General features: G+C 53.7%; 2 protein-coding genes across 2 annotated transcripts; both read right to left on the bottom strand.

The window, feature by feature from the left end:
• Window positions 1-5,284: 5,284 nt before the first annotated feature.
• ENO2 (enolase 2) lies at window positions 5,285-14,853 on the bottom strand. The gene is made up of 12 exons (XM_058018937.1): window positions 14,688-14,853; window positions 11,708-11,799; window positions 10,714-10,809; window positions 10,375-10,433; window positions 9,305-9,374; window positions 9,012-9,145; window positions 8,079-8,301; window positions 7,433-7,630; window positions 7,103-7,304; window positions 6,785-6,893; window positions 6,589-6,647; window positions 5,285-6,254 (listed from the first exon to the last, which is right to left on the bottom strand). The coding sequence occupies exons 2-12, from the start codon at window positions 11,790-11,792 to the stop codon at window positions 6,185-6,187; spliced, it is 1,305 nt and encodes a 434-aa protein (XP_057874920.1). The 5' UTR covers window positions 11,793-11,799; window positions 14,688-14,853; the 3' UTR covers window positions 5,285-6,184.
• A 195-nt stretch (window positions 14,854-15,048) lies between these two features.
• LRRC23 (leucine rich repeat containing 23) lies at window positions 15,049-21,520 on the bottom strand. The gene is made up of 7 exons (XM_058045837.1): window positions 21,356-21,520; window positions 21,167-21,279; window positions 20,066-20,319; window positions 19,851-19,981; window positions 16,477-16,613; window positions 15,658-15,898; window positions 15,049-15,373 (listed from the first exon to the last, which is right to left on the bottom strand). The coding sequence occupies exons 1-7, from the start codon at window positions 21,455-21,457 to the stop codon at window positions 15,335-15,337; spliced, it is 1,017 nt and encodes a 338-aa protein (XP_057901820.1). The 5' UTR covers window positions 21,458-21,520; the 3' UTR covers window positions 15,049-15,334.
• Between the last annotated feature and the right edge of the window lie 972 nt (window positions 21,521-22,492).

Below are 22,492 nucleotides of genomic sequence, written 5' to 3' on the forward strand. Positions count from 1 at the left end.
GCGGCGGGGCTCAGCCACGGAAACGTGAAACATCCCCCCACGGCTGCTCAGAACGCGGCTGCCTCCCCTCGCTGGCCAAGTTCATGGCGTCCATGGCCATTTTGGAGAAGCTGCTGTCGGAGGAAGGGCTTTGGGAGGGAAGGCGGGAGCCCGCCGGCTCTGTCGGCCGGCCAGCCCGGCGAGGGGCTAATCCAGCTCCAGCCGCTGCCTGCTGCGGGAGCACGGCCCGCGGAGCGCGGGCTGGGGGCCGAGGAGACGCCACAAGTGCTGCCCCTCCTGCCCCTTGAGCTGCAGAAGGCACGGCAGTCGTGGGGGCAAACCTGGAGCTGTGTCTCACAGACATGAACACGGCTGTGTGTTTAAATAAGGGAGCCTTAGTGTGCAGATGGGCAAGTTTCACTCTGATGGCCTTCAAGCATAATCCCAAAATATTTCCTCGGCAGGATCTCTCAGCGAGCAGGCTGGATGGCGTGCTCTCCATGGGCTTTTATTCAGCAATTCTCATTGTCCCTTACATGGCTCCGAGCACTATTTACTGTACGGCGTCCAAATTCAGCACTGAATACAGATGTGGTCCTCTCCTCGTGGGGTTTTCAGCAGTGCTATTCACCCCAAGGCTTTAAAATCATTACGAGCAATGTCCCTTCTGAGGGCTCCCAATGCAAGTGTTCCACACCCACTTCCCAGGGGTACCCTGTCATTTCGGGGCCTTGCTATTTATCCTGGATGCAGAATTGCTCTCGGTGCCTCTCGTTCCCAAGCCAGCCCCACTGGCATGCAGCACCCTGTTGCACAACATCACCATGCTTCGTGTCTCTAGCTCTCATTCATTCTCACATCCACCCTTCTCCCCAGCCTGCCTCTTTGTCCTGCCCCTCTCTGCAGCCTCTGCCCTGCCAGCAGTAATCCTGAAGTGCTGTGGTTCCCTAGGACTCTCTGGTTCCCACACCTGGCATGGGAGATTGAAAAAGCCATGGCTAACATTTGCAAAAATGCTCGCTGACTTTTGTGTGGTCAGCCCAAAAGATTTCACAATCCTGTTGCAGAGGTGCCGTGTGGAAGAGAGCACCCTGTGGATGCCAAGCACAGGGGTAAGCGTTATCTCCTTCACAAAGTGCCTGGCCAAGCTGAGCCCCAGACAAGAAGACAGAACATTATTATTGCTGTTGAGGTGGTGGCGTTTGCAGTTGTCACGGCTGCTTCAAACTGTTGCCTTTAGGAGCTGACAGCCTTGTGTCCTGAGCTCGCAGTGCGTGTGACCCTTAGAGGCCAGTGATGATTCATGAAGGAGGAAGATCGTGTCAAGATCCTTGTTCTCGGGATGCTAAACAAAATATCCAGATCCCCAAGGTTTGTGGTTTGAGGAAAAGCCTCTGTGGCAGCTACAGTGGTTGGTATTGCTGAGATCTGGATGAGTAACATGTGACACCAAGTTTATATAACCACAATGTCAAGCCTCAAATGGTTTACATGTCATCATCTTCCATAACCAGGTCAGTTGCTTCAGGTCAAAAGCCTGACTTAAATATTAAATTTATTATCAAGATTTTTAGTGTCATTTGTTATTTCAAGAAGTGAAGAGGCAGAGACTTCAATACCTTATGAAAATCATACTAGGCTTTGGTTTATTCCAAGAACCAGCCAAAGATGGCCTGCACTCTTAGTTTATGAAGAGACATCAGAGGTGATTCAAAAGAGAAGCAGGACCAGGGCAACCATTCCTTTTCTCCACTTATAAATGCTCACAGCCCAATTGCTGCTAGGTCAAGCCACACTCCGCTCTGTTTCAGGGTGGTAAGCACAGGTGGGAAATAGACAGGAGAACCACGAGTGTTTGTGTGTGTTCGTACAGCAGGACCAAGGTGGGCTGGCTGCAGAAGGTGGGAAATAAACTAATCTCACCTTTGAAATCAACAGATTGAAGGCAAAGCTTTGCTTGGCAAAGCAAGAGCATTATAGCTGTGTCTCTTCAGGATGGATATATGACCTGGGAGTCTGTGAGCCAGCCAGGAGCCAAACTTCCTCGGGTGTAGCTGGCTCTCCCTTGGATTAGGGAGATAGGACACGCCACCTCTCCAGCCACACCATCCCACTGCTTTCCAGTTCTACCAGGAGACAAACAGCTACCTGCAAAAGGAGAGGCCCTGGCTGGGATGTAGCCTTCTTAGGGAAATACAGCACAAGAGAGGTGCTGATAGTCCCGTGGGGGAGGGAATGAGATAAGGTAGGTGCTGGAGCTCCTGGCATACAAGGGGAGGCTGAAAGAGCTGTTTCTTTCAGCCTGGAGTAAAGAAAAGTTAGGAGGTAACCAATTACTCTTTGGCTTTTTTTTTTTTCCCCTTTGGTGTGGAGGGCTACAGAGAAGTGACAGTCAAATTCTTCTGACAGATACACAGTGAAATGCCTATGAAATTTGCAAGTGACTAGATAAAGGGAAAACCCCTCCTCCTTAAAGGTAGTTCAGCACTGACACAGGTTTCAGGAGGGGCTGGGGAATCTCCTCACCTTGAGATGATTAGAAACTGCCTGGCCAAGGCCCCAAACAGCCTCACCTAGGTCTGGAGCTAGCCCTGCTGTTAGCAGGGGTTTGAAGTCTAGACCTCCAAACATCTCATCTGGATCTTCCTGTGAAACTCCTACTCTAAAAACACATGGAGCTCCACTGCCCTTTTGACACACAGCATATGGTAGTCTCCTTGATGGAAGGAATAAGGAAGCAAGTTATAGCTGCTTCCACACCCAGATACACCATGCTCTAGTATGCTGATTTTTGCCTACAGAGAGAGCTTCATAATGTCCTCCTGCCAGCCTGTCCAAGCTATCTGTATTTGTCCCTTCCAGCAGCAGAGACAAATACTCTTCTTTTGATTAAGCTGCACAGCACCTCATAGGAATTACCCAGCACCCAAATTTTTGGACTTCTTGTCAGATGTTCATCAAAACAGTGTCTCTGACAGCCTCCTTTATGAAAGATATTGGTTTCTCAAGGCTGGACAACATCCCACTGTTCTTAAGACAGACTAGAGCATACCAGAGAAATTCGGTAGCTCTTCATCATTAAGTCTTTTCTCTGCACCCTGCAACAAGCCTAATTCTGTGACACCCCCCTTTCCAGCTCATTTATGGGTGCACACACATATTTAGAAAAAAAATAGAAAAATTCTGCAGGCTTTGGGGAGGGCAGGGGGGAAGAGGCAGCAGCTAGTGTCAAATTATCCCTTTAAGAGCTGTACATTGCTCTGCAAATGTAATTTAAACAGAGTATGATTTGAGAGGTAAAAGAAAGCAAATCCCACAAATGTTTCCATTCACAGATCGCGTCACGTTGCCAGCCCATCCCCGCGCTGTTACTCGTACTCCGGCTGCATTCACGTTGCAGCACAGCAATCTGATGGAGACATCAGCTCGTACAACAGGAGTGCTCAGGATCAGCCGAGGGCTTGGACATTCCTACCACAAAGAAACTGCAAACAAATCTCTGCCGCTGAGCCAAAGGGAAAGCAGCATATGCATCTTCGGATGCACTGGACGAGGACAAATATTTGCAGTGACCCAAACAAACATGCCAGCATCTCGTATTCCTTCTGTACATTGTGCCAGCAGCGACGAACTCTTTTGATTTAGAAACGGCACCAAGGTGGGGTACTGCTATGGCGGGATGTGTTCCCGTCCCCTCAGGGCTTACACGCACCTTCCTCACACAGGGACGTGTTGATGCCTCCCTGGCAGAAGCTCTCGCCTGACAAATTCTTCATGTACACCACTTCCCTGCTGTTGCAGCCTGGCTGCATTTAAATGGACAACGCCGGCTACCTTGGGCGCTTAATTGCCTTCCTTGCGCAGAAAAGGACGAATGGGAGCGGCGGGGGGGAAGGGGAGATGCTCTTGGGAATATGGAACGTAACAAAGTTTTGGGGTTTTTTTCCCCCAAAAACCTGCCCAGATTGCTAAGCAGTAGCCATACTGCTCACAAAACCCCAGTATCTAAAACAAAGGAGCAGTGAGGTGTGCAGCGGGAAAAGACAGCCCACTGGCTGTACCCAAAATGCACATTCCTGCAGGAAAACGGCGCTGTCACGCACAGAAGCGATTTTGCGGGAGGCAGGACCGCGGGGAGGGGGCTGGGGGCCCACAGGAGCCGCGGGGCGGGGGAAGATGGAGCGGAGCCTTCCCGGCGGCACCGGACTACAGCTCCCAGCGAGCAGGGGCGGGAGCCGCGCTGCAGCCGGGCACCGGCAGCTATTCCTGCCGCTGGGATGGGTGCCGTGCGCTGGTGATGCCCTGGAAACCAATCCTGGCTCTAGCCTCGCATTCTCCCTCCCACCCTCTTCTCCGTTCTGGGCATGTGTGCCAAAGTCTTTGTCTTCCCTTCTTGGACTTAGTCCCTAATCTATGCTGTTTTGTAAAGGATCGGCAGTGACATGCCAGTGGTTTAAAGTTTTGGTTTTGGGTTTTAAAGTCTGCATTAGGACACAGTCCAGGGGGATTGGGACTTGCTGAGCAACCTCAGAAACAAACTCAGACAAGAGTTAAGCAAGGGTCTGAAAACTTTCTGTAGAGAGGTGGGTCGGAGCTGAGTGTGCCCAAGAACATGGTAGGGCTACTGACGTGAATATAATGGTGGGCAAGGTGGTTTTATCATTTATTCTCCAGTTGTATTTCTCACAGTAGCACCCCCAACCCCCCACCTTCCTTTGAATCAGTGCAGAACAAAGCTGTTTGTTGAGCAAGCACTGGGATTTGCTGGCACCCAGCCTGCTGGGGCACTGGCTGGAGCATAGGCAGCTTTCCCCAAGTAATGCTGAGTCGCCCCTGTGAAAAAAGATGGAGCTGAGAGAGACTACCCATCCCACCTACACCTCCAGTCTCTGCCCTACAGACCCCTATTGGGGGAGGACAAGCAGCGTTTTCTCTCTCAAAGACTTGCCATTTCTGTCAGCCATCTGGGTCCTGCAGACAGACGGCCGGGGGCCCACCCTGAGGCCTTTACATCAGTGCACAGCACATCTTCATGCAACACGGTTTGGTGAAGATGACAGGGGCAAGTCATCACACACGCCTTCCCTTTGGTGCTTCCCAGCTGGTGGCCAACAGAGCAGTCTGGCTGTGGGACAAAGCTGTGACAGCAGGTGAGGGTAGCTGGGCCTTCTCTTCCCCTTGCCAGTCCCCTCTCCCTTTTTTTTTTGTTACCTTTCTGTGTGAGCATCTCCTGCTCTGGTGGCAAAATGTCCCCACTTCCCCAACACTGGCAACTAGAGATAAACATCAGGCCAAGCCAGGCAACTCAGGTGTGAAACACATTTTAATAGAGTTTAGGGATCTGTAGTTTGTCTGTTGCTCAGCTGAGAAGGGGCTGTCCAGAAGGTGAAGCAGACATCATGGGCAGAGGGGAGGGTGAAGGAGTGCAGGAGGGGAAGGGAACAGAGAGAGAGAAGTCACAAGAAGCAGATGAGAGCGTGGGTTTGTTTACGGATGTGCTTTAATCTATTGCCCCACAGTTCTGTGTGCTGAGCCAGACACTGACAGCACGCACACACACACACACACACACACACACACACACACACACACCAGCGTGGGACAGCAGTGCCACAGACTGACAGCACACACACCCAGGGTGGGACAGCAGTGCACCTCAACACCAAGCTGCTGGCAAGCACAGCCCAACAGAGCACAGCCCAACACGACACTGGCAGGGCTCAGTGCAGACACGCGCCCGGGGCACAGGGACGCTGTAGGCCAGGACACAGGCACACACCCACACACAAGCACAACGAGAGCGAGCGCTGGCAGCGCCCGGCTGGACGCGGCCGCAGTGTCCGAGCACACGGATGGTCACCGCACATGCTTCAGCACCGGGGACACGCTGGGCACCCGCTCCCGTGGTCTGGCACGGAGCAGAGCGGCCCAGGTGAGGCCCTGCACAAACAACAGAGACACACAATGCCTAGGTCCACGAATGCTTATGAGCCCACAGCAAGGGACAGGGTGTGGGCTGCTCTCTCATCCTTCGCCTGGGTACATCTAGCCAGGGACACCTGAACTCGAGGGGTTTTGAGGTGAGAGGATACCAGGTGACGGAGTGGGGAGAAAGAGCAAAAAAGGGAGCAGTGGAGGGAAATGGGGGTTCAGAGTCTGTGAGGTGGGAAAGAGCAGCAGGGTGGCTGTGCCCCAGGGACAATGTTCAAAGAACACTTGGGTTGCGGAAGTTGTGTCCAGCGAAGCGTGCTTCATCGCCAAGCTCTTCCTCAATCCTGCAGGAGAGAGACAGCACACATAAGGCGCTTGCAGTGAGGGAGCATTGGAGGCACCAGGGCCCTGGAGAGGCAGCTCATCAGCAGGAAGCTGACATGTGCCCGAGAGCTCAGCTCCTGCCAGCTGCTGTGACTGCAGGGCTGCACCTCATGCCAAGGAGGAGGAAAGGAGTCTGCCCCAGAGGCCTCCCCGGGATCCTACTGTCATCTCTGTGCCTTGTCTTTGTAACATTTCACCCACAAGCTCCATCCACCCTCGGGCTTTCAGCTTCTCCCACCCAGCTGGTCACTCCCCTATTCTCTCTTCTGCATTCCCAGCCCTGGAGCCCCTTACCTCATGAGCTGGTTGTACTTAGCCAGGCGTTCAGACCTGCAGGGAGCACCCGTCTTTATCTGTAAAGCATTCCCCAAAGCAAACACTGTAAGACACTGTTATGACTTGCACCAGTTCCTCATGGCAGGGCAGGGGATTCTGTTTTGACACCCCTTTGCTTTCCTCCAGGTCTGTGCACAGCCTGGGTTTCACCTACCTGCCCAGTGCACAGTCCTACAACCAGATCAGCAATGAAGGTGTCTTCAGTCTCCCCAGACCGGTGGCTCACCATCACACCCCATCCATTCTCCTGGGCCAACTTGCAGCTGCAAGGAGTGAGAAATGCAGTCAGCAGCTCCTACTCCTACATTTACCACCTGCACAGGGCAAGATTCAGGCACACTCTGCTCCCACTCTCAGCATCCTACACTTTGGCAGAGACACAAGTCTGTTCACCCAGTGCATGGTGTGACACCTGGCTGTGGTTCATCACCAGCCCATTCACAGGACAACAAGGGCAGTGGGCTGGACTCACGCTTGGATGGCCTCTGTGACAGATCCAATCTGGTTGACTTTGAGCAGGAGGCAGTTGCAGGCTTTCTCTTCAACAGCCCGCTCGATGCGCTTGGGGTTTGTCACTGTCAGGTCATCTCCCACTATCTGAATCCCCACATTGGCAGTGAACTTAGACCAGGCCTCCCAGTCATCCTGGTCAAAGGGATCCTCAATGGAGACCACTGAAAGGACAGCCAAAGAGGCACGAGTCACAGCTGCCTCCCTTCCCACCCCTGAAACACAGAGGGTTTGTGCCTGGTCGCTGTGCAGCCCCAGTGCTGATCCCCTGCGGCCCCGCGCAGCAGCTCACCTGGGTAATCCCGCACAAAGCTTTGGTAGAGGTCTCCCAGCTCATCTCCAGAGATATAGCGGCTTGGGTCATCCGGGGACTTGAAGTCCAGGTCGTATTTGCCGTCGCGGTAGAACTCGGAGGCTGCCACATCCATGCCGATGACGATCTTGTCCGTGTAGCCCGCCTTGTCAATGGCTTCCTTGAGCAGCTCCAGAGCTGAGGGGAGAACCACAGTCAGGAGAGTCAGCCTGTGCAGAGAGCTCTGCCTCTCGGTGGGAGCCTCCCTTGGGAAGGGCCCTAGAGCCACTGGGAGTCTGGTGGTGTGATGGAGAACTAGAAGGGAGCCCAGAACACAACAGAAATGCCAAGGAGCTGAAGGGGCTGCGTCCAAAGGGACAAGGAGGAATTAAAATGCGATTCCACAGCTCAAAGACAAGTTTGTGGAAAGCTTTGTAAAAACATGCACATCATAAAAGGTTTGTATGGAGAGGCTGTCACAGATCAAGGTCACCCCAAGGAGAGGGAGCTCAGAAACACTCCCTAACACAGGAGGTCAATGACATTTAGGCATCATCTTTTGAATCAGTCCAGGGAATGCTGTGAGCTGGGCATAGGGACCCGTAGCATTGCAGGCAGGGGTACTCCATCTCTCTAGGGCTCTCACCTTCGCTATTTTCCAGGATGTTGGGAGCAAAGCCTCCCTCATCACCCACATTGGTAGCATCTTTGCCATACTTCTCCTTGATGACGCTCTTAAGGTTGTGATAGACTTCAGCCCCGATGCGCATGGCATCGCGGAAGCTTTCAGCTCCCACAGGCAGGATCATGAACTCCTGCATGGCCAGTTTGTTGCCTGCATGGGAACCTCCATTGATCACGTTGAAAGCCTGGAAGAGTCCATGAGAGAGTCAGAGCTGAAGGAACCGGTCTTGGCATCCCTGAGAGGTGGCTCTCAGATGTGTCACCATGCCCACGCATGCCACATCCCACAGGGTAATGTAAGCACATCAGCTTCTACCATCCAAGCAAAGACACATAAGCCTGGAGTGTTCCCTCCAGCAGTGGCTCAAGCCACATGGTTAGGGAAGATTTTCCCACCTGTTCCCCTCTCAGAGATCTCCTGAGTTATGTGGGTTATCTATGTTCTGTTTATCTGTACCTGTGTATCAACAATGCTGTCAACCTCTCTTCCAGGACTTTTCTTCTTGACCCTGAGAAAATTTTAGCATCCACAACTCCCTTTGAGAAATAGTTTCTTAAGACAGGTTCTCCTTGGTGTGAAGACCCATATGCCCTTGTTTTGAACTGTGCCCCAGAGGGTTCACGTGATGCCCTCTGCTTCTTGTGCTAAGAATGAGAACTTCAGTCAGCCCCTCACCACAACCTCTCCTCTATCCTCCTCAAGCTCCTTTTTTCCCATTGAAACTTGACAAATCTCAGGCCTTGATTTGCTTCCCTGACAACTGCAGTGCACTCAGCTGATGTTTCAATCCCATATCCCTTCCTTATCTACCTCCCAAGACCTCTGAAGTTTCTTTTGGGAACAACACTCTTTTGGAGGTTCTGAAGGTGGATGTCAAGGAGGGAAGAGTCTTACTGGCACGGGCAGGATGAGGTCGGAGTTGCCGGCCAGGTCAGCGATGTGCCGGTACAGGGGCACATCCTTCTCTGCAGCTCCCGCCTTGCACACGGCCAGAGAAACTCCCAGGATAGCATTGGCACCAAACTTGGCTGTGGGTGAAGGAGGAGGTTGACTTTTCAGGTGGCAACATCCTGCCCAGTGGGTGTATATGCCCTTGCCAGCCCAGCCTTGCTTGGGCAGTGCCCCCCACTCCAGCCCTGCAGCCTCCCATGCCCGTAATTTCCCGGCCAAAAAGAAGGATGGATTACATTTGTTCTCTGTGCCGTCCATCTCAAGCATCAGATTGTCTATCTTCTCTTGATCCACAACAGAGAGGCCCTGCAAGAAAGGAACAGCTCCTGAGAAGGGGATGACTGGAAGAGCTGCTGGCTCTGGTGTGCGGGAGAGGAAGCGTTGATGGAGAAGCTGGAGGTAAAAGGACTTTTTCAGCTTGTGGGGGAACATATACACACAAAGCTCTGGAAACTGGTGCTATGGTATTTAGTCAGGTTAGGTAACCCTGATGGTGTTTCTGCAGTGCAGTGTGGATGTACCCATGGTGGAGAGGGGGTCAGCTGCAGCCCAGGCAAGGCCACGCATTGCTGGGGACACAGGACACCCTGGGGGGTTTCCCAGCCTTTTGGCAGCTTCCAGGGAGCTTTGTGGTGGTGCTGTGGTCACACAGAAGCTAGGCAGAACAACACAACATGCTCAACCTCAAGCAAGCGAATGTAGACTGGATGGAGCCATCCCCAGGAGTGAGGTGGAAAGCAAGATTAGACCCAACACAGGCAGCTCTCCACCATGCTGGGTATTTTTCAGCAGCAAGAGAGAACTGTGCTCTCAGCCAGAGCCAGCCATGGGCTACATGGTGTGTAATATGTGGCTTTGGCTCAGCTCTCCTCAAAGCAGGCTCCAGGTCTTCAGGTGTAAACAGGCAGCAGATGTGACACCACTGCTCTGCAAGCTGTGCCAGACCCTGCACGGTGCGACCATTGCTCATCACACCAGGATGAGGCCACAGACGTGTGGATGTGGTTCAGTGCTTGAGGGGGAGCACAGCTGAAGGAGGGGGTGAGCTCTACAGGGAGCACCGAGGGGACGAGTTAGGCTGCACAGATGCTGCGGTGGAGCAGGAAGAGTTAAATCCTTTCCTCCCAGAGAAAAGATTGCTGTAGACATACACAGGCATGGAGGGCAGGAGGGGTGTGCCCAGGTTCACAGAGAGCATCGCTGTGTCTGTTAACCCAGTGAGATGAAGAGAGCAGAGACAGAGATCGGGGGACAGAGATGGACCAGAGTAAGCGTTGGACAAGGGAGAACAAAGAGAAATCCTTACAGAGCCCACGAGAGCTGGGGCGACAGTGCTGTTGATATGATCCACGGCCTGCAGGACCCCTAAAGAAGGGAAGAGGCAGAGGAAGAAAGAGAGAGAGAGAGAGAGAGTGAGGCAGAGAGAAGAGTGGAAAGAGGGAGGGAGAGGACCGATAGAGAGACAGAGAGAGGGAGACAGCAAGGGAAGATCGAGGCCTGATCTTTCACTTTACACTAGCTCTGTGCCTCTGTGGTCTCCCTGAGGGACACATCCATGTCACACCAGTGGGTGGGCAGTGCCCTCCAGCAGGGCTCCACACACAGGCAGCCCTGAGGATGAGCTGTGGAGCAAGCATCTCCCCACCTTTTCCAAGGAAACGTGACTTGTCATTGTCTCGCAGCTCCAGCGCTTCATAGATACCAGTGGACGCTCCACTGGGGACGGCTGCTCGAAACATGCCTGGGAAACAGCAAAACAGGGGTGTGAGACAAGCAGAGGGTGAAGAGGAAAAGCACTCATGCACCTGCTTCTGCTCTGTTTTCATAGGAAAGGATGCAGCAACTGCTTGTGCAAATGGATGGCCTCGCTGGCTGGCTGCTCGTGGCTGGTGTCCCTAGAGGTGGAGCACCTCAGGGGCAGAAATAGATGGCACCCAGGGCTTCCAGAGCTGAGGAACTTGGATGTCAGGCACCCAGAGATTCACACTGATCCCAAAACCGTGTGTGATGGATGGAAGTTCTTCAGCCCTCCTCCTAGTTCGAGAAGCAGCCTGACTCACAGCCACCCTCAGCTTCCTCCCCCTCAGACTGAGGTTTCTGCCTTACTGAAGAAGGAAGACAATGGTTGCATGCCTGCTCTGGCCTCTCACTGCTCCTCACCCCTCAGCCCAAGCAGTTTTGGGGGTCCATGCAAATGCAGCTCCTCCAGCTGAGCCCCACGCATGGACATGGCTGCACAGAGACCTCAGGAACAAAGCTTTATCCCTGCCAGAAGCATGTCCATGGATGTGCTACCAAACATCTACCATGCCCCAGGGCTAAAAGCACAGCTGCAGCAGGGGTACCATGAGAAGATGCAGACATTTATGATAAAAAGGCCTTCAGTCCCTGCTATGGGCAGGCACGTGGCTCAGGTCACATGCAGGACAGCCAGCTGTCTTGTCATGGTTTGCCTGGCACATGTGCAGGGTTGCTGAGCACAGGCAGAATTTTGGTCTCTGCCTCTTCCCCTGACTTGTTCTCTGCTGGGGTTCACCGGTGAGGAGCCTCCACGCTCTTGGCATGCCAGGCTGCTGCACAGCACCAGCTCTGCCTGAGAGGGCAGGGCCTGCCCTGCATCCCTTATCTCACCCTCATACCTTTGTGTGTGTAGAGGTCCACCTCAACGGTGGGGTTCCCACGGGAGTCCAGGATCTCACGGGCATGGATCCTCTCGACCGCCATGGTGAATCTGTGGAGAGGAGAGAACAGGGTACGTTCAGCTCTGAGAGGCTCCAGGATGTGGTGCTCACCCCTTCTGTGTCTAGACTGACAGAGAGAAGGGAATTCAAGGAAAAGTGACCTTAGAAATTTGGGCTAAAACTATTTGCCCCAGGAAATTTAGAAATCCACCCAGACTACAGGAATCTACGAACATTTTTCCAGGAACTGGCTATCTATTTGAATTTGCTCTGCCCTCTGCTGCAGCTGACAAACTAGGGGCACTCTGCCTCTCCCTGCGTCACAGCACAGCGCCCGACACAAGCCTGGACGGCAGGGATGGGGAGGGTGCCACGGCAGCAGAGAGGGAGGGATCAGCTGGCACAGCGGGGAGGTGCCCCTGGCTCTGGTGTCAAGGACGGGGCAGCAGCTCCTGGCATCTCCTGTCCCCTTGCCGGGAGGCGAGGACAGCGCCTGACAGCCAGACAGCAAGCGGCTCCTGTGCAGTGAATGGGGAGCCAGCCCAGCATGATGGGCAGGGGCAGCCAGCCAGGGGGGCCCAGCCCCTCTGCAGCCCATGCAGGGCAGCCATCCCAGCCTGGCTGTCCCACACCCCAGCCTGGCTGTCCCACACCCTAGCCTGGCTGTCCCACACCCCAGCCATGTGCCCCCTGCCATGTGCCTGCTCAGTGTCCCCATGTCCCCGTGAGCTGAGGGGTTAGGCTGTGCCAAGGCGGCGGGAGCGTGGAGCCTGGCAGCCTGAGGAGCCATCTTGCTGAGGCCATGGTGCCTCAGACGTTGCAAAGAGGGCTCTGAGGGAGGGGACACCCGGCCCAGCTGCCAACCCTTTGCTCCATTCCTGAGGCAGGGAAGCAGATGAGGCTGGGCTGGATCTCTGTTGGGTGGAGGGGTGAAGAAGCCTAGCATTTTGGGGCACCCAGTTAAACCTGAAGTAGAACCATTTTGGTTAAACCTGAAGTAGAAAACATGCTGGTGGGTAATGATGGCTGTTTGAAAGAGCTTCTCTTGCTGCAGTTTGCTCTCCAGAGGCTCCAAATCAGCTCCTCATGCCACCTTCTCTTTCCCCTGGCTGTGGGGCTGTGCTGAGGGGGTGCTGCATTGAGGTGTGTGACTTGTCCTTGTCCCCCCATGCTCCCAGCACTGCCACGTTTTCCTGCCCTGGCTCCCACGGATGATTGCCTCAGCCCTGAGCAGGGCTGGCAGAGGCCAGAGTAGCCATGGAGCCCCAGCCAGGATGTCCCCATGGCATGCCTGAGCAAGGGTACAGCCAGCCCAGGCGCTGAGCACCAGGGCAGGGAAAATGAGTTTGAACCAGCAAATCCCAGCACCGAGGGGAGCTGAGAAGCAGGATGGGGAAGCCGGAGCCAGTGTCTGATGCCACTGCCCCAGGTGGGTGGAAATCACAAGGGTGTGGGGATTGGTGCTGCTGCTCTGAAGCTTCAGCCAGAGCTTCTCCTGTGGGGAGTCGTGGTCAGCGACTCCAGGGTTCCCTGGAGCCTGCACAGGGCCCTCCACCATGTCCATCTGGGCTGGGATCCCCCATCAGCTGCTTTGGCAGCGCTCCTCACGCCATCTGGCACACGCCACAGGAACTTCCTCCAGAGTCGTGCCGGCGCAGCCAGCCGTGAGCTTCCTTGCAGCAGTGCCCTGGCCGTGCCTCCACAGCCTCCACGGGGTACAGAGGGACAGGACCCCGCTTAAAGCCATCTTTGACAGCACAGCTGTGCCAGATGCTGTGGCTCTCTGCTTATCTGGTCACGTTGCCCCTGGTCACATCCCTATTCCACCTGCCCCTCTTGGAGCCAGATCCGAGGAAGCCAAATGACAAGCCCAAATCCAGCCTTGCCTGCCCCTCCCCATCACTTACATGACCTCCTCTCCCTTGTAGTCCTTTAAGCCTCTTCTCCACTTGTGTTGCTGCCCCGTTCCCCCTGCATTTGCTCTCTTTTGAACAGAAGCACCCTGAAATCCCTGCTATCAGCTGCACTGGTCTGAAAGGAGGTCAGAGGCGGATAAGCTGGGATAAGGGATTGGGATGGAGCCATAGCTGGGAAGCCACAGACCACATCCAGGAAGAGAGAGGAGGCTGTGCAGCCCCCGTGAACAGGGGCTGGGCACGGTACGCTGGGAGGCTGGTGCTGCTGCAATGCCTTCCCGTGGAGCTGGCGCTGGCAGCAATTCCCTGTCCCTGCCGGGCCGGCACGGTGGAGACCCTTCCCACCAGTCCCGTGTGCCACTGCGATCCCCCGGGCTGGGCACTGCTCCCGGGAAGCCCGCACTGCTGCAGTGTCGTGACTGATGCAGCTCTTGCTTGCCTGACTGTCACTCCTCTCCGTGCTCTCCCCCTCCCCTGTGGTGTGGGGCTGTGCAAACAGGAAAACATCCCCTTTTCTCCCTCCCTCCCCGCTCTCCCTGAGCGCCCGCGTTTATGTCAGCACCTCGGGGGGCTGGGGGGCCGCTCCGAGGCTGGATCCTTTCCCCAGCCGTGCCCAGACGGAGCGCTGCCTTCTCCCCACCAGCACCCCTCCCCCGGGAAAGCTCCATCCCGCAGCACCTCCCGACAGTGCCCTTGGGAGCAGCACCTATCCTCGCTGGCGGCCCCCCCACTCCTGCAATTCCCTGGGCTCACGTCTGAAATGATGATTGCCGGGAGGGGAAAGGGGGGGCTTGGGAAGGAGGGAGTACCTGAAATTAAAATATGAAAGAAAAGTCAGAAGGATGGGGGTGAGGAGACAGAGGTGGGAGGAGCAGGGGGAGGAAGCGAGGGGAGTTGAGTTGTTAATGCCGTGGTCCTTCTCGGCAGGGACCCCAAAGTGCGTGTGGGGTTTGGAGGGCACAAGGGGGGCAGCAGAAACACGCACGCAGTGAGGGGTGTGCTGGCCGTGGGGAGACACTTACCTTCCTAGGGCAGGGCTGGATGAAAAATTGAGAAAGTGCTGGTAGAAAGGAGAGAGGACGGAGCTGAGGAGGGATGCAGGACCTCAAGGGGAGATGATGTGTCCTCTAAGCCAACGGTGGCGGCAGCAGCAGGATGGAGACGCCCCTGATAGGGCCGGGACAGCAGCATGTGACCCAGAGCTGCGATGAGTCAGGATTTAGCAAAGCTTTGCAAACAGCACGTAGGGGATGGAGAGACAGAGAGAGGCAGGCAGCAAGGGATAGACGTAGACAGATGAGGGTGAGAGAGCCAGGGAATAGGAGTGGGTGTGCAGGATAAACAATCCCAGTCACTCCAGGCTCATTAATTATTTTTATTCAAATCAGAAAATCTTGCAGGGTTTTTGGGAATCAAATTGAACCACAGGACCTGTAACTCTCCCCTTTCCCCTCTCAGGCCTACTGAGAATAGAACACAGTGGAGTGACTGCAAAAACACTGCAGTGCCTCAGGGCAGCTTCCAGGACCAGGGTGGGTAGCACTCCTCTTTTCTCCAGAGGTAAAACGAGGTGAAGCTGGTACCTACAGCTCTCACTTTCTCAGCCTCACAAACGAGGAGAGGCATCACTACATCTTGACAGCCTCTGGGAACAGGTGTTAAAAACGGGTCACTCAGGCACTGTATCCTCAAGAGATTCTTGCATTTCCTGAAGAAGGGAGGAGGGAGAAGTTAACGACTTCATGCCCAATGTCTCTTCCCCGTTCACTGCCCTCTTTTGCTAGTGGGGTCAGGAATGGCAGCAGGGTGGCATGCTGGCAACCACAGCCAGGTTGCAAAGCCTGGCCTCTTTTTCAGCCTCTTGTGCTCTTGAGACTGACATCCCTCACCCTTCTCCTCATGTCATATAGTGGAGGAGAGCCTTTATCAGCATGCTTGGTCCTTTTTCTTTCTCTCCACCTCCTTCTAATCCCTGCACTGCGTTGTTCTCACCTTTTGTTTTTCTTTTTCTTTTTCTTTTTCCTTCCTTGTCTGTTGCATTTTCTCGGCCTCTTCCCGCTCCTCCTCCTCGATGGTTTCCTTGTCGAGGCGCTGCAGCCGTGGCAGCCAGGACAGGACCTGCAGCCGGTAGTCGGGCTCTTGGGCACACGGATTGTCCATCAGCACCAGCGCCTGCAGCATGGGCAGCACCTGCAGCTTTCCCACCTCCTCAAAGCTTTTGATCCCATTGTTCCTGAGGAAAAGGAAGCACAGAGAGCAGGGCAAGGAGACCCGTGCTAGTAGTGAAATCCCTTTGGAACAAGAAGTGGACGTGACAGAAAAAGCAAAACTTAGCAGCATGAGGTACCATAGGCATTAGACCACAGATTTGTCACCTAAGATGCAGATCCGTCTGTAGCTCCCCAGACTGAGGCACAAAAAGGACATCTCCTCTGGATTCCTCTGTGCTCAGCCAGCCTTTGAACTGTGTGACATCACCATGGCAAACACCAGGAACTAAAGGGCATTTGCAGGCAGAACACAGAGAACAGGATTTGAGGGACCCAACTGACTTATGGCAAGGAAGGAAAAGCCTGAGGTGGGGTATGAGAATGACTGGAGAGGCTGATATTTTCTAAGAAGCCCAGGAAAGGCCCTGGCTGTTACAGCCTGGACAGCTGCTGAACACAAGTTAAGGACGGTAAATATCAAATACCCATCTCTACCAGGTCTTCAGCTTCCAAAACACCCCCAGAAAATCCCAAAGAGCTAAATGGCAGTGCAGTCTGATGCAGGGATCTCTGGTCCCAACACAGAGCAGGGAGGACCCACCGTAGGTTGAGGTACTGCAAGCACTTCATGCTAGCAGAGAATCCATCCAGGGCCTCCAGCTTGTTGTCACGCAGGTGCAGAATCTCCAGCTGCTCCAACTCCTCAAGGCCTTCAAGGCTGCAAATGGTGTTCTTGGCCTGAGCCAGGGAGGCAGGAAGACAGAAGGAAAATAGGGACACACAGGAGAGGGAACAGCAGTTATTTCTGGCCTTTAAATCTCTTTCTATCCTTCAGACTCCTACCACTCATAAGACAGCCTTGTCTGAAGCTCAATCAGATAGCTCAGAGCATTGGCCAAATGGGTTCTCAGAATCTGGATTAAAGGACCACAAATTTGCTGAAAAAGTGTTTCCTGAAACATTGCTTGGTGTCTGAGATAAAACCATCCCATGTGAACACTCCATTGCCAGCACAGCACCCCTTCCCATGGCAGTGCCAAATTTGAGCCTCAGAGAGCAACAGCATGTAGGGGAAAGCACACCTGAGCCTACAATTAATGTGTTTAAAGGATGAGTAACAGCCCCTCTCAGTCACACAGGCCATGTAGTCCAGGCACCTTCCAGTAGCTGCTTCTCTTGTGGGGAAAATCTATGACCAGGAAGTCCCTTCACAGAATTCACAGAATGACTGGCTTGGAAGAGACCTTAAAGATCATCGAGTCCAACCCATGCCCTAACACCTCAACTACACCATGGCACTGAGTGCCACATCCAGTCTTTTCTTAAACACATTCAGGGATGGTGACTCCACCACCTCCCTGGGCAGACCATTCCAGAACTTTATCACCCTTTCTGTAAAAATCTTCTTCCTAATATCCAACCTATATTTCCCTTGACACTGCTTAAGCCTGTGTCCTCTCGTTCTGTCAGTCACTGCCTGGTGAAAGAGACCAACCCCCACCTGACTACAGCCACCTTTCAGAAGTTGTAGAGAGTGATAAGGTCACCCCTGAGTCTCCTTTTCTTCAGGCTAAACATCTTTCATTCATTCCTTACAGGATTTGTGTTCCCAGCCCCTCACCAGCTTTGTTTCCCTCCTCTGGATGTGCTCAAGTGTCTAAACATCCTTCCCAAACTGAGGGGCCAGAACTGGACACAACACTTCCACTCCTCTGGGCTGTGTCTTACTTCAGAAAAATTCCCCATCACTGAATTTCATTCACTTCGCTGGGATGTGGATTAACGAAGTAGGGAAATGGAAGCTCTGAATTTCAGATACTGGTTTCAGAGCAGGATTTCGGCTGGAAAAGGCCACTAGAGGTCTCCTGCCCGAGCGGAGGCTCCCCGCAGTGCCAGCACCCACGCTCGGCTCTGCTCTGCCGGGCTGCTCAGCGCCTTGTGCGGCCAAGTTTGGAGCATCCCTGGTAATTGTCGGCTCCCCGCCACGTTCTCCAGCCTAGGGCTGAGCAGGGCTCTCCTTGCCGATGTGCCTCGGGGCTGCAGTCGCTAAGGATGCTGAGATCTGAATGGAAAACGGGGTGAGCGGTGCTCTTGCGCTCTCTCTTCCCCATAGGCACCCAAGCACTGACCTGGGCAATGCCTGAGACTGAAAAAGGCGCACAGGCTGAACTGGTGGGATAGGAGAACACTTCAGGGCTGAGTCATTCAGGATGCAGACATTTTGTAGTAAAGGAGGATTTTCACAGCAACTGGACAAGGAAGAATCTGGACCAGCTGGGCCAAGTAAAAGGAGTAACACCAGGACAAAAAGAGGAAAGTTGGGTATTTAGTGAAGGCCACATGAGCAGATTTATCAGTCAGGAAGGATTAGGACATTGTACCTCAGTGAAAATGGTGAGCTGGTGTGGGTGGGGAGCTCACTGATCACCGGTTCACAAAAGGCATAGTAACCTCCCAACACTCACTTTCTTCATCACTTCAGTGTGAATTGTTTTACCAGCTCTAGCCTTGCCAGCACTTGCACGACAATGCAGAATGAATATTTTTCACAGTTGTTCCATTTTTCTCCCCTAAATCAAACAACATTCTGTCTGACACACCACCACCTTCCCATGGATACCAGTTCTTCACCCAGATGTGATGCCACTGTTCCTTATGGAAAGTTACCACACATTGCCCATGATTTCCTCTCCCCATCCTGCACACTCCATCTTTTTCAGGTCAGCCTTTGCCACCACTGCTGCACCATGAGCAGGAGCCAACACAGCCCTACTGTGACCCTCAAAAATTATGCAAGTGCCACATGGCACATACCCAGCTTGTCATCTTCCTAGCACATGCCACTTTTTACATATGAAATTTCATCTGTGGCTATGTCATACATTAACCAAACGTGGTTCAATTCCTTACATTGAGCCCTTTGTCTTGAACCCTGTCATTGAGGAATCAGCTGCACTTACCCAAGGCTGAAATAACACCTAAGTCTTTACACAGAAACCAAAGCATTACTGGGGGAGATTTCCCTGCAAAACAATTTAATGGGCAGGTAGACATGGGAGACAAATTCAAGCCCCACAGATTCTTGTGAGTCGGTTGTTCTAGTTTTAACAATCATCCCTTGCAACTTTCCTGTTTCACATGGGCAGCTCAGAAACCTCCCAGTCATGCCAGGAACCTTCCCTCAGCAGAGGTGCTCTGTTTGCTTCCCTGCAATAACTCACTAAAGTGACAAGGTATGCTTTGAAATTCTGTATTGTATCTAGTGACTGATCCACTTCATCCATCCTTGGAGCACCTCCAGTCATAAAATCCCAGTTTCCCATCAGAAAATTTCAGGCAAATCTCAGCAAGCAATCTCCTCAGTGTTTTCTGCCAGGGAATCTTGATGAAAAGAAGCCACATAGTTTTTCAAAGCCTTTATCATATTTAATTGCTTTTCAAGAGGTAGTGACTCAAGACATCTGTTTAGTCTTTGCAAGCTGCAGCACAGTGTGATCTATGGGACTAAGCCATACATACTTTCTTCATTTGCATCTCTAGGAGTAAATGCTTCCTTGAAGTAATTGTTTATGATATTAAGAAACTGCTTCTCCTATCTTAGTTTCACTGCAATATTGAATCAATTTCTTTTTTGGCAGCTGTAGGTGTGAATCACATAATTGTGCTGGCTTTAAACCAGTGTTTGATTAGGCCCATCAGAGAAGAGAAAGAGGCATTGCCTCCCTTTGTCACCCAAAGGGCAAAGCTGTTGCTTTGCCCATGATCTCCAGAGGTTCCAGGGCACACAGAATACAAAGCCTGCCCAACACTGCCTAAAGGGAAAGCTGCCCTCCTGCAGGAGGGAAGAACCTGATGCACTCAACATGGACTCCTCTGAGATTCCTGGTTCATGGCCACTCCCTTTGTGCTATGTGGGCTGCAGGTGCTTGGATCTGCAGCAGCTCTGTCCCACTCCCCGGGCTGGTGATCCCTTACCAGGTAGAGTTTCTTGAGCTTGGAAACACCGAGCCCTGCTGTGGTGCTCATCTTGTTCCCTCGCAGCTCCAGGACTTGCAGGCTGAACAAATGGTCGTGACTCAGGCCCAGCACTGTCTCGATTTTATTTTCTGAGTGCCAGAGGAAAAAGAAACAAGAAAGTTAATCCCACCTTTCCAAGAGAGTGTCCCCACAAGACAGGTAGCCTGTGTCACCTTTCAGGCTGAGGTTGGCTAGGAGGGGGTGAGTAATGCCCTCAAAATCCACGATGCGGTTGCGATCAAAGCTGATGACTTGGAGGTAGGGCAGCTCCTGCATGCTGGCACTGGTGAGCAGATTCCTATCCACCTTCAGCCAAAGCAGCTGGGTTAGGCTGCTCAGGGGGGCCAAATCTTTCAGCTTGTTCTTTGACAAATCCACATAACGCAGGTGAATGAAGTGTTCGAGGAGGCTGATGTCTGTCAGGCCCCTGAGGGAGAGTGAATGTGAATAAAATATCTCTCATATTTCACCACTACCATCTTTTTGGTAGGAGGGCAACCACCTCTCCTACTTCCCTGCTGTCCTAGAAAGCCCTGCTGAGAAAAGGAAGAAAAAGGCAGGTGATAGGGATAGGCCTGTCAGTAAAGATGAATGGTAAGATTGAATCTGCTTTCCTGGCAGAGGCAGTACTTATTCCCATTGAATTCTATCTGTCAGGACAGGGCACAACCAGAGCAGAGACAAGGGTAAGTTTTGGGGAGGGGTCTGTTAGACAATAGTGTCAGCACAAACGACTGTGTGGAAAGACTTTTCTAGTGGAAAAAAATAGTGGTTGAGATACCCTATGAGACTGCTGAAAGAAACAGTCTTAATGGGGCTTTAGTTAGGTGGAAACTGGGGCTTTAGTTAGGCTTTAGTTAGCCTCCTCTGCTGGGGAGGCTGAGGCTCCAAACTGTCCCAAGGCCATTGTGGCACAGTACTTACAGCTGCCTGCCTTAAAGGTTAGCAGCTGGGAGGACAGATGTCAATGGATATTTCTCAAAGTGCCTGTAGGGAGGTCACTCTGTTCAGCCCCCCTAGGAGAGCGATGGGCAGGCTGCCCTCAGCCTTGGGGACACTGATGCTCCCAGCAGTGTGTCTGGCCATGCTGGAGGCAGTGCCCAGCCAGCGCTGAGGATGGACAGGCTGTGCTGAGGCACGGCTGGAATCCAGGTGGCCGGAGAGCAGGGCCTGGATCCGCTCCCTTCCCACATGGCCGATCACCAGCTTGTGGCACAGCGACTCCGTGGCCATGGAGTGAGGGGCTTCTGCCGGGTCAGGCATTGCACACTCACTTGTCTTTGGCTTCAAACTTCACATAGGCGTGGGCCAGCCCGTTGGCGGTCTTACAGAGGAGAGACAGACCCTCCTTGAAGTGTTCCTCCGTCAGGGGACAGGGCGGCGGCTCCTGGGAGAGAAGGAGAGAACACAACGCCAACGCTGACCCAGCCACAGCCGGGCGGTGCTGAGGGCCTCCCCCTCACCTCTTCTTCCTTCTCCTTCTCCTTCTCCTCCTCTTCCTCCTCCTCCTTCTCCTCGCCCTCTTCCTTCTCTTCGCCCTCTTCCCTCTCCTCCTCGTCCTCCATGCTCCCGGGGCAGGCCGCGCTTGCCGCCTCCCGCGGCGGCCGCTCGAGGCCCGGCCGCTGCCATGGGAACGGGGGCGGGCCCGCCGCTGTGCCCAGCGCCGCGGCCCCGGGGCTGGGCAAGCTCCGAGCGTGTCCCGCCCTCACCACCGGCGCTTTGCGATCCCACTGCGCCTTCCCGGCTGGGTGACATCTGCGAGTATTAGCGTATGCCGGGAACCGAAGGTTTTTTTCGGTGGGAAGGGACCTGTGTGCGCACCCAGCTCAGAACGGGGCAGGTTCAAAGTCAGGCAGGGCTGCACAGGGTGGTGGGCACTGGGGCGGTGAATGCCTAATTAACTCTTAATTTACCCTCTAGTAAATATTTAATTAACATGTTGAGCAGAATTAGCCTTGGGCTCTGCATGAAGCCTCCCCAGATATGAGCCTGTGGATGCCGGGAAGGAAGTTTTGGGGTGCACTGCTCCATTCCCGTCCTCCAGGCTGTGGAGCTGGGAAGGGTTGAGGTTTCCCGTGCCCAGCCGTTGCCAACAGCACTGGGTGTTTACCAGCCGGGAATGCTACTCAGAGCTGATGGTCAGCAGTGGTTCGCAGTTAATCCAAAGTCCAAGGCTCTGCTCCCTTTCCCTTCATTGCCCTTTGCTCCTCTGCAGTGCCTGGATAAGGTTAGTGCTGGCTAAGCTGGTCCAGGCAGAGCTGCTCACACAACCATCAGCCATGGCCCTTCCTGCTCAGCGCCCTGCGCTCAGGGCTGCACAGCGAGCTGCCCCCTGCCTTGTCCTGCTGTGCTCCCCGGTGCCGAGCCCTTCTCCTGTGCTACACATCTGAATGTCAATCTGAGCTCACCCCCTGCTCACTATCACACAACCACAGGTTGGTTTGGATCGGAAGGAACCTCAAAAATGTGCTCATCTCAATCCCCCTGCCACGGGCAGGGATGCCACCCACCAGACAAGGTTGTCGAGGGCTCCATCCAACCCGGCCTTGAACAGCTCCAAGGATGGGGCAACCTGTTCCAGTGCGTCACCACCCTCACAG

The sequence above is a fragment of the Melospiza georgiana genome, chromosome 2, assembly GCF_028018845.1.
Source record: "Melospiza georgiana isolate bMelGeo1 chromosome 2, bMelGeo1.pri, whole genome shotgun sequence".
Lineage (NCBI taxonomy): Eukaryota > Metazoa > Chordata > Aves > Passeriformes > Passerellidae > Melospiza > Melospiza georgiana.